Source organism: Etheostoma spectabile, chromosome 6 (assembly GCF_008692095.1).
Source record: "Etheostoma spectabile isolate EspeVRDwgs_2016 chromosome 6, UIUC_Espe_1.0, whole genome shotgun sequence".
NCBI classification, from domain to species: Eukaryota; Metazoa; Chordata; class Actinopteri; order Perciformes; family Percidae; genus Etheostoma; species Etheostoma spectabile.
The window spans coordinates 23,992,538-24,003,484 of NC_045738.1; the positions used below are offsets into that span (position 1 = coordinate 23,992,538).

A 10,947-nucleotide genomic window follows, 5' to 3' on the forward strand; every position below is an offset into this window, starting at 1 on the left:
ACACACACACACACACACACACACACACACACACACACACACACAGGGTGTCTGTCTGTTTCCGCACTCCCTACAGGGCTTGATGGCTGAAGCCTTAATAAATCCTCACCCCCCTCTCACTCTCCTGCATCTCTCAGCACACATTATTTCTCAAATCCCCGAGCCGTCATTGAAGACAAAGACGCATTCTGCATTCTTTCTCCGCTGTTGCTCCTTCCACCCGTCCGTCGGCCTTTCTCTCGGAGTCTTGCTCCCTCGATGCCATGAGTTTAAAATAGTTGATGGCAGGGCTGCACGATACGACATCAAATGAAAAAAATCCAGATCAATTGCACGATCGAATGTCTTTTGCATGATAAAAATAAGTAGGCTATAAAAATCAGTTTCTTAACTGCTAATGAACTTGTTAGTCCTAACTTTGAACCAGCAAGTTGTGTTTTAAGCTACTTTTTTCTGCTTGTGGAGCTACGTGACACATGAAACCATATCGACAAGGACCAGCGAGTTAAACCGGTTGTCCGAGAGTAGATACCAGGCAGACACACAACCTACTGGTGGAGGTCCTGGTAGACCGGCTCGGACATACACGCCGCGGGCCGCTCTAGACTTGTGTCAGTCCCGCAGGAAAGTGGCTGCATGTGTCAGATAATGTGCATAACAACACTGGTACAAGTCTACAGCTGTCCATGGACACAGAGTGCAGAAAGTGTGTCAGAACTTCCAGATGGGTGAACTGAGACTCTGTATCCTGCTTGTCGATCAACAGTTAATGATCGGTTAACATTTCATTTCACTGTGCTTTCTTTTGGAAGGCATGGCTGCAGACATCGCGACTTACTAGCTAATTAATTAGCCTGAGTTAAACGTTAGCTATCCGTAAACAGAAGGTAGTGGCTGGTGTCTGGTGTGTGCGCCAGTGTTTGTGTGCGTGTGTGTGTGTGTGTCGGCATGCATTTGGAGACTGGCGAGTGTTAATTTTGGACCTGTACAAGCGGTGTGGGGGAAAAAAAAAAAAATCGATACAGCATTGGTTATTTTTTGTTTTACAAGGTGGGTGAGCTGGACTATATTTTAGCTAGGTGAAGTGAGTTCTGCTGGTTGCCTGGCTACGTCAGGATTAACAAGCATATGCGACTATGCTCTATTAGATACTGACAGAATGGCCTGTCTGACTAATGACACAATACAGTTTGTTCATTTCATTTCACATTCCTCCAGTTTGCCCATGCAGTAAGATTCTCACAGAGAGAAATAGGCACACACTAACAGAAATCTATCAGGGATTAAATGTAACGGTTAGTGTTTCCATGACAGAAACGAGAGTTCAGAGTTTTTGAAGCCTGTGTTCCTTCAACTCATAAGCATTTTGAAAATGGCCGATTAAAAAAAGCCCTCCAGGCTTCTGCTGCTTATTGATGTTGCTCATTGACTGCTACAATCTGGGGTATTCTATTCACGTAACTAAACATGAATATTACTTAAAAGACTGCAGAGCTGTAATCATTCATTCAATTTCTGAGCCCATAATTACAAATTTTCCGCCAATCTGGCTCCTTAGGGGTAGGCTGTTCCCTGTAGTTGAGAAGCCACCCGGTTATTAGAGTCATGGCTGCCTGTTGCCAGCTGGAGGGGGCCCAGACCCAGGCTGATCCTACTGGACTCTGGACACTCTGGGTTAGGACAAGTCTTAACCAGGCCCATGTGTCTGACACAGAGTTGTGTCAGCATGCATGCAAGTTGAAGATATACAAAAGTTTCGTTAAGGACAGAACTGAAATAAACAGATAACTTAATGTATCCCAAAAGCTATTTCAGCGGGAAAAGATAAGATCAGTGTATGAAAACAAAATGAATGACGATATGGAATATTAACGACTTCAATGCCTGGCTGTGCCTCCAAGTCAAACACACCAAAGCTAACCCCTCATTGTGATCCACTGCTGAATCAAACAGGGTTCAGCAGGTCTACATGACATCACAAGTCTGAATTATCTCTGTGCTCGGGATAGATAAGGTGAGCTATTTTCCTTCAGCTTCTTCCACAAACCAAAGGTCTCCCACTGTTCCTGTGAGATTCTCTGTCTACGTGTTCAATCATAACTCTTAGAGCATTCAGAATAATCATGTATGACATTTTTTTACATGAACACCCAGCCCTTCTTTCACCCCTAGGTCGCTTGATCACCTCAGCGTCTGATACAAGGCACCCTTTGGCCCTGATAATCCGAGAAAGATGTCGGCAGTAAAACACGTAGCCATTTCGCGGTTTTCCCGACGCAGATGCATCTGTACCGACCTAAATCGGTGTGATCGCCCCCCCCCTTGGCGCCTGTATGAGACGCATCAGGATTTCAACTCTCTCCAATGTAAACCCATCCTCTGCAATATCCGATACTAACAGCAACTGCGCCAGCCGGCCATTCCATTCAATATTAAAAAAACACAGCTCTATAATTCGACCTAGTACAAAGAGTGACAAAGACGGCGAAGAGATTGGGGTGGATGGATGGGACAAAGACCGCTGTCCGTGTCCCATGTGAAACCAAGTGTCACCATCGATATATTTTAACTTAGACATGTAACATAGGTTCCTTAACAAACTCACTTATACCAACCCAAACCAGGATCTGTTCCAAAACTTAGCCAAGCAGTTATGTTTTAATTCACAATGCTAACCATGTATTGAAGTCTATTGGAGTAGCCTGCATGTTGAGAAAATGACGCCAAGGGGTCCAGACCAAGTGTCCCTACGTGAGTTGGGAAAAAATTCCAATTTGGGTGAGTTTCTGTGGACTAATAAGCAAGTCGGATCATTGTGGACAGTTTTGAAAATCGATAATGATATGCTGCCAAGAGTAAAAAACATACAGGTGTCCAGTCCAACCATCTGCTAAATAGTAATCAATCAGGTAGATTGAATTGCTTAGCAACTAGGACCTGATTTAAAGAAGGTTCAACTGAATCATCTGTGACTGAAGTTCCAGACCCACAACATTTGGCTCTATCACTGCTTGACATATTTCTTTTAAGAGCACCATGTGCTGTTTGTATTACAATGACAATAACAGACCGCATACAGGAATTGGGCAAAGGATTCATTGAAGGCCAAAATGATCATACCTGTCTGACACGGCCTTCATAAATTCATCCAGCAGGTCATCATAGGCCTGGCCTCGCACTCGCTTATGTCTCAGCCCAATGTAGAGAGGGTCCTTCAGCAGCGTCTGCAAAAACACATGGAGACAGAGGACAGAATGGCAAGGAAAACTTTATTTGTAATGCTCCATCTCAACTTATTCATATTTGTGTCTTTAAAGCTGCCGAAGAGGAACGAGTCCTTGACTGATTTAGCATTGCAATCCTTTAACATTGTTGGATTAACAAAGGACAGTGAAAATGAATGCAGCTGATCCAAAGGTACTTCCATGACCCACAATGCCACTTGGCTGCTCAGTGCAGTTTGTGATTTGGTTGTGTTGTGTAGCCTTAAGACGATAACCTCAAACAGCAATGAGGAACAGGCTTTGGAGGTCTGTAACCTCGCTTATTTAACTCCACCCCCCCCAAAATGTTTGTAGTTTTCAGCCCCAACTGACCCTGACTCAAGTAGATCATCTAAGGCACTTTATCAGACTTCGTGCAGGTCCATCTGGAGCCACAAAGGCATTTAGAAACACAGGATCCATCACTTCCCCAAATGCAGCCCAGCTTGTAACTCAGGCTTTGTGTTTAAAAATGTTTATTTTCCAAGTCTAAAAGAAAATCTAAAGCCCCCACCAGAGCCAAGGAAACCATTATACAACTGTTTTCACAGCTGGGCAAAACGTCTCTTGGTGTAGTTCATCGTATTTCAATAAGAGTATAATCAACTGCAACTAAGAATCGTTGTGTTTTCATCAGCTTTCTATGTCCAGTATTGCTGAGATACTTCAGTCTAGATTAAAGTGGTGCCATTCAGAGAACCATGCTTCGAACATGGCTAAAATAATTGTCTTGCCCTAAAAGATTCTTTTGCTGAGAAATTATGGATTATCATACTGCATATAGCACGACCCGGTCATAACTGTACCTGCAAGTGAGAAAAGCAGGAAGAATAATAGGAAGTTCCTGGAGAAGGATGATTCAGAGCGAAGAATGCAAATGTGGGACATGTGTGTCTATGGACTCAAGGCTGAAAAGCAAAGGTAAACTAACAGTGGGACGGAGACGAGAGAACAGCGCCGGTGAACTTTGACCTAGTTTCACCTAAGGATTTTAAAGAATGAAAGGGATATAGCAGGGAAGGGAGAAAAGGAACAGCAGAGATGGATGTGAGAGACAGAGAATGAAAGAGAAAGGGTGACTGCGATGAAGTAGGTGGAAATAAATGCCCCTAGAGTAGCATGATTGCTAAAAACTTTGACATGAGGTATGAGCACATATTTATTATATATCAGATCTTTGACATGCTGCACCTGCCTGCTATGATATGGCTTAGCCATAAAAAATATAATGGAAGTGGAATAGACATTTCCATTCAAATCAACATAGCAGGATAGTCAAAGCGGCGGCCATTTTTTGTGTACCATTTCCATAGCTAATAAGTACTCCGTTAAAGTTAGAGAAACTACAATCATTTTAATACCAGAGGGGATCGATCATTCCAAGCAGTGGCTCCTAGGCTGTGGAAAATCCCTGCTGTCTCTTCCGTAGTAAAGGACTCTGCATAACAACTAACAGTAATTGCCTTTTTTTTTGTCACGTGAAATGACCAGGGACACAGTCCAATGTCCTCTCTACTGTCGTTCCATTTCTATGCTCTTAACATACAGTACTGTAGCTGTAGAGTCCTACCTAGACAGAGTTTGGAAGACAGACTCATAAAATCATCTAAATGTGTGCTACACTCAGTAAACTTTGGCTTCCAGGAAATTTCGACCCAAAGGGGTGGCGGACTGGTCCGTAGAGTTGTCATGCCTCATTGGGACGAGCGACCTTTACTTCTAGAGATGGATAATTAGAGGGTGCCACTAAGACAAGCATGGCAGCAGCCGCCTTTCCATGGCAGGGTCAAGACTCGCCATGTCCAAGAACAGCTCAAAAAGTTTATATAAAGGCAATATTTAAAGTTGCCAACTCCTTTCCTGGCAATGTTTTAATGGACAGTAATACGCTTGAGGTGGTTAAGTTCAACAGTAACTAAAACAAGCAAGCCGCTTTCTCGTGAATGCCGCTGAGAGGTGGATTGATCAGGGAAAGCTTCGGTGGTAATTTCACAAGATGATGCAAGAGCGTGCAAGGAGAAAAAAGAAATTGCTATTAAATCCAGAGGATTTCACCTCGGGAGTGGAGTTTCACTTGCAACTTATGTGCTGTCTATTGAGTGTATGATGGCGAGGTCGTGTTTTATTGTTCCGGCCATTTACAAGGTATGATGCCTTTAACCCTTGTGTTGTCCTCCCGGCTAAAGAAATTGACAAATTTTTCAACATTTTATCTCCTAGACTTCCGGCACACAAGTTTTATTTTTTTTTTAAGTTATGTCTTTTCAATATTTCCGATGTTTTGTTCACACTACTACCAACTGATACAACAAGTTTTACACTTATCTTGGAATTCAAGGTCAATAAACCTAATTTTTGAGTTTAAAAAGCAGAAATATGCTTTACAATTGAATAAAACACCCAGAATCCAATAAAAGTAGTGTACAGATCCCTCATTTTACTAGAGAAGAGGGTTACATGGAACCATCCATGTTTATTTCTGGCAATTTGGTTAAAAGAAAACCATATTTCCGCTATAAATATTTTTTGAAAGTGGGTCAAACTGGACCCAAAGACAACGGAAGTTGGTCTTGAGGGAGTTTCAAGTGGGCTGACCTCGTTGACACTGTGCTGAACTGTTGACATGAGTTGTCTTTCTGTCCCCAGATTATCTACTGTTGATTGGCTAAGATGTCCTTTGTGTTGTACAGACCCCCCCCCTTTCTCTCAGAAAGGATTAGTCCTCGTGTATGGCTTTAGAGTTCAACTCTACCGTTTCCAAACTGATGGCTTTTGGACTTCAGGGAAATAATGGTTGGATTTGACTGCTACGTTGTGCTGGACTTTTAATGAGGGAGTTTTTTTTGTGACTGTTGCGGGTAAAAATCCTTGATTATGCGGCACGTTTTCTTAAAAAACGCGATGGAATATGGGGGATATTTATGCAATTTTATGAAATGAAATTGCGGGAACTTGCAAAAACTGCTGTTTGATGAAAAAGAGACAGTTTGTCTTACGTCACTTCATAACAATCCCATGGCAACAGGGGAAAATGGCTGCTCTTGTGTGACGTAAACGCAACATTTTTCAACTTTCCGCTAAGACTTTTTTGCAACAAAATTGCGGGGATTATGAACTCATGTAAGCCCTGCATTATTTTGCGCGGAAATCGGCAATTTATGAAAGTGAGAAGTATTCGAAAAAATGCGTCCACCGCATAAATATGTTGACTTTGGCTGATTATGCATTGAATTATGTGCTCGCATAATCATGTTTTTCTGAAAGGACTGAGCATTTCTAAAAAAGTGAATTCTGAAGAAGCACTGGAATGAGACCAGGGATCAAGAAGAGCCTGGACCAGGGTGAAGGACACCCAGCACTGGACATCTGAAAGCTCACCCAGTCCAAATGCACAAAACAGCATATTGTCCTGGATGACACCACTGACCCTAATATCAGCATGAGTGTTAGTGTTGGGGTCAGTCCAGGTGACATCGGTTCCAGGGACAGACAGTCCAGCGAGATAACAAGATGATGCCGTAAAACCCCCCCCCAAAAAACACAAACTTCTGTTTTTCCTTATGCTGTGTGTGTTTCTGCGCCTTCTTCCCTGCAGATATGTGTGTGTTTTTGTGTGTACTTTATGTAAGTCAGTGATAAGAGCCGTGTCCCGTGTGAAACCAAAAGTCAACAGTAATATTTTTGAAATGAACTGCCTTTTTTCAGACCTTAGTCCATGATGCAGGGATGTCCATGGCGCACTTACATCCTCATTTCAGTAGTTTTACCTGACTCATTTTTAAAATCAATCCCTGATGATTGCCTAACCCAAAGTATTTTTGTAACTTCAGCGTAACAAACCGTGTCACAACATTAACTACGCGTTTAAAACGACAACCAATACTGTGTTGTTTTGGAAGTCATTCAAAATGCAAATTATTTGGTTCTTCCCAAGATGAAAAACTTATACTTAGAAGTGTTACATAATGTATCTTGTTTTAAGAATGAATGTATTAAAATCAAGCAAGCTTGTCAAGTGAAATGCTCTTGCTGCATGGACAGATAATTTCACTTGATTTGAGTACATTTTCCCTCAGATTTTTTTCTTGTTTTTAGACTATCTGTATGCTAAAATTGAAGCTACAGTACAGCCAGTAGCTGGTTCGTTTAGCTTAGCATAGAACCTGGAAACAAGTAGAAACACACAGACTAACACTTAGATTTGTGTACAAATGAAACAAATTACATATAAAGGGTTAATTAGTTATTTTACTAGGCAGATCCCTTTGGATAGAGCCAGGCTAGCTCCCCCGTTTCCAATCTTTTGCAAGGCTAGCTGTAGCTCCATATTTACCTTACAAATATCAGAGTGGTATCAAACTTCTAATCTAACTTTCGGCAAAAAAGCAAGTAAGTGTATTTTTCCAAAATGTCAAACTGTTTGAAAAAAAAACTAAAAAACAAGTATGTCTTGGTCAGGGGTTTTGCTTGCTCGACTATTTGGATGTCTGCCTGCTTGCCTCTCTCTCTACCCCCATATCCACTCAAGGACAAACATAATCCCATAATAACAGTCATTTTAATAATTAGCTAGAGCTACCACTACCTCATAGCCTCCCGACTCCATCTGCTCTCATCGTGCCTTTACAGTCAGGACTGCAGAGTGAAGCGGGGTACCTAGGGGCAGCAAGCTAGCCTTTCTCCCATAAAAAGCCATCCCAGAGAAACTACACATACACACATATTTATCCCATTACAACTCATTTAGCCTGTCATCTCTTATAATAAAGAAATAGACTGGCAGACTGCAGCAAAATCTCTTTAAAAGTTGCATTAGCATTAGTACTGTGTGTGTGTGTGAGTGTGTGTGTGAGTGTGTGTTTTTGCAGGCGAGTTAGGCGAGTCTGTCCCTGTGCGCATATAATATATATATATATATATATATATATATATATATACACATATACAGACACACACACACACACACAGTATATATAATTTCTGTGATGCCTTCTTTCCAGAGGTGTAAAACAGTGAGTCTTATGCCTATTGTAATAACTCAACAAGTCTCAAAATGTAAGAGTACACATTACTTGTTACCTTAAAAAGTAGAGTAAAGGTAATTAGCAACATTACTCATTTTATAACTTTGGCTATTCAGCCCAGCACTGTCAAATGTGCCTTTAAACACCTCCAAAGACCTTAGGTCTGGAGTTAACATGGTTAAAAATAGAAAGCAAGCCATCAACAATGGTTGGAAGGTATTTACTGACCATTAAGCCCCAGTGACTGCACACAGCAGCACTCAGAAATCCCATTCACAGTGAAGTTGGTAGTTTCACGCACAACTTGAACAAAACCAGGTGATGCCAAACAGGCTTACCAGTGGCAAACCTTAGCAAGCTTTAAGATAAGTCAACATCTAATACGTCAATTCTGGAGTTTCCAGGAGTTGATTATTTTTCATGTGCTCATGCAACCCCCACGCTTTCATTCCTGAGCTAACACAAAGCTACTGTGCACTGAAAAAAGTATTCACATCACTTGCTACTGCCTCAAACTGCACGTATCTGTGCATTGGGGCAGAGCTCGAGCCGGGTGTAACCATTTCTTGACATCCACCCAGCACTACCATACATATCTGCAGCTAGTTTTCCATTTGCAAATATTCAGCTGGCAATTAAACAACTGATTTACAAGATGTTTATTAGGTAGCTTTAGAGATCCCTGCTTCCAGTCTTTATTATGCTATAGGCTAATCCCCGCCTTGTCAATCAATCATTAAATATATGCTGAACTATTCATAAACATCTCTACCTTCAACATTTTAAGTTATGAGCTCTGCCTCAATGCTCACTGATACACTTTACACACAAGAAAAGTGTTTCTCTTCCTTCTATTTTGGCAACAGATATAAGGCAGTTCGAAGCAACTGGAGCTATGAGACAGCTTGTTAAAGTTGCCTTGTGATGCCCGTAAAAGTCTAAAACTGCTGCCGTGCAACCAATAATCTAATCTACAGACGGTATGATTGCCCTGAACCAGAATCACTTCAAAAAGAGTACCAGACTCAATGTGGAAACTTAAGAAAGCGTGGGGATGCCAGTACAGGAAGAGGTCAGAAGATAGAGCTGCATGCTGTCGCTCTATAAAGATAAAGAGCCGGACTTGGCAGCATCAGAGACAATTTTGCTGTGAATCCAGCTTCAATGGCGCAAAGAGGTCTAATGTAGCAATGTAATATATTTCATGGGCTATCTGGGAAGACTGGACTTTTTCTGTTGTTAAAATGCAAGGCAATTCTGCTGTGACCTGGATAACTGTGATGTGTGTATTGGGTATTGGGTAAGAGCTGCCACAGAAGGATCCCAGCTATTAAGCATGCTATTGCTTGCATTAAATCAATGGGTTTTTCACTAGTCCTGCATATACTTTCTGCTAAATACATCTTCTTTATTTTATTTGCAAACACATCTATCCTCAGCAACGTCTCTCATCCTTAATCCACATGTGACATTTGCTTGGATTAAAAGTGAACTCCAGGGACTGAGTCATGTAGAGTCTTGGAAGATGAAGGACAGCTACTGACAGGCTGGGCAAACAGGCATCTGAGGCGGCCACGCCCTTGGCCCGAGACCGAAAGTTGAGTATATATATAGATGTGCATGGGCTATTCTTAGTCTGTTTAAGGCTCCAGACACACATGCTGCCCTGCACAGAGTTTGAATCATCTTTCAGAGACGCTGCCATAGAGAACAGGGAACAGAGGTGGGGGACTCTAGCTCTGCTGGCTGCTACACTCACATGCTGGCAGCAGGGAGAGGTGTTTTCCCACCTGGCATCCACCAATGGAGCTTATGTAAAGGGTGTTTACTGGCTTTAAAGTGTCGGGTTTGTTTTCTTTTTCTTGGCTGATTTCTGAAACACGGCATACCTGGCTACAGTGGATAAGGAGAATTTCCCTTCTGGCATACGCCATCATACACTCAGGGCATGTTAATTTATTGGAGCAATGTTTTGAGTTTGAGGAGTAGAGTTGAGAGGTGAGCAGGAAGACCAAGCACTCTTGGTCATTACTCCCTGGGGCTATAATGACCTAATTTCTCCACAGAGATTATTTAGAGTTTCATCTAATTTAATGTAGTCCACCTTTAAGTTGAGCAACACACTCTAGCAGCCCCCACTGATCTGAAGCTGACCTTTAACTCTGTGTGAGCAAGACATTTTTTTTCTCCCCCTAACAGGCTTAGTTTCACTGTTGCCTGCTTAAATGACTAAAGGTTAGAACTGATGTGGTAATCTGTAGATGTTTCTGAAGTTGAGTAAAAGTAGCAGCAGAGCTGGGTAGCTTAGCTTAGCATAAAAAACTGGAAACAGCGAGTAACATCTGGCCTGTCTCTGTAACAAAATCTGCCTAAACTTACTAATCGACACGTTAATGTTACACGTTGTTTGTTTAATCCATAGGCTACTTTGCGTTAATGCTAATTAGCAAATGTTAGCATGCTAAACTAAGATGATGGACATGGTGTTCATTAAACCTGCTAAATATCAGCATGATAGCATATTCTTTGGAAGCATGTTAGCATGCTGATGTTAGCATTTAGCTTAAAGCACTAGCATGCCTGCAGACTAGATCCTTATTCTGTAACAGATTATAATGAACACATTGAATCTGTTATGTAGATAGATAGATAGATAGATA

At 41.7% G+C, this 10,947-nt stretch overlaps 1 protein-coding gene across 1 annotated transcript in view; it reads right to left on the reverse strand.

The window, feature by feature from the left end:
• The window catches only part of me1 (malic enzyme 1, NADP(+)-dependent, cytosolic), a 112,944-nt gene that overhangs the window by 17,127 nt on the left and 84,870 nt on the right, over positions 1 to 10,947 (reverse strand). Inside the window, exon 6 of the mRNA XM_032519002.1 lies at positions 3,121 to 3,224. Within this exon, the coding sequence (XP_032374893.1) occupies positions 3,121 to 3,224 (104 nt within the window). The remainder of the gene's footprint in view (positions 1 to 3,120; positions 3,225 to 10,947) is intronic.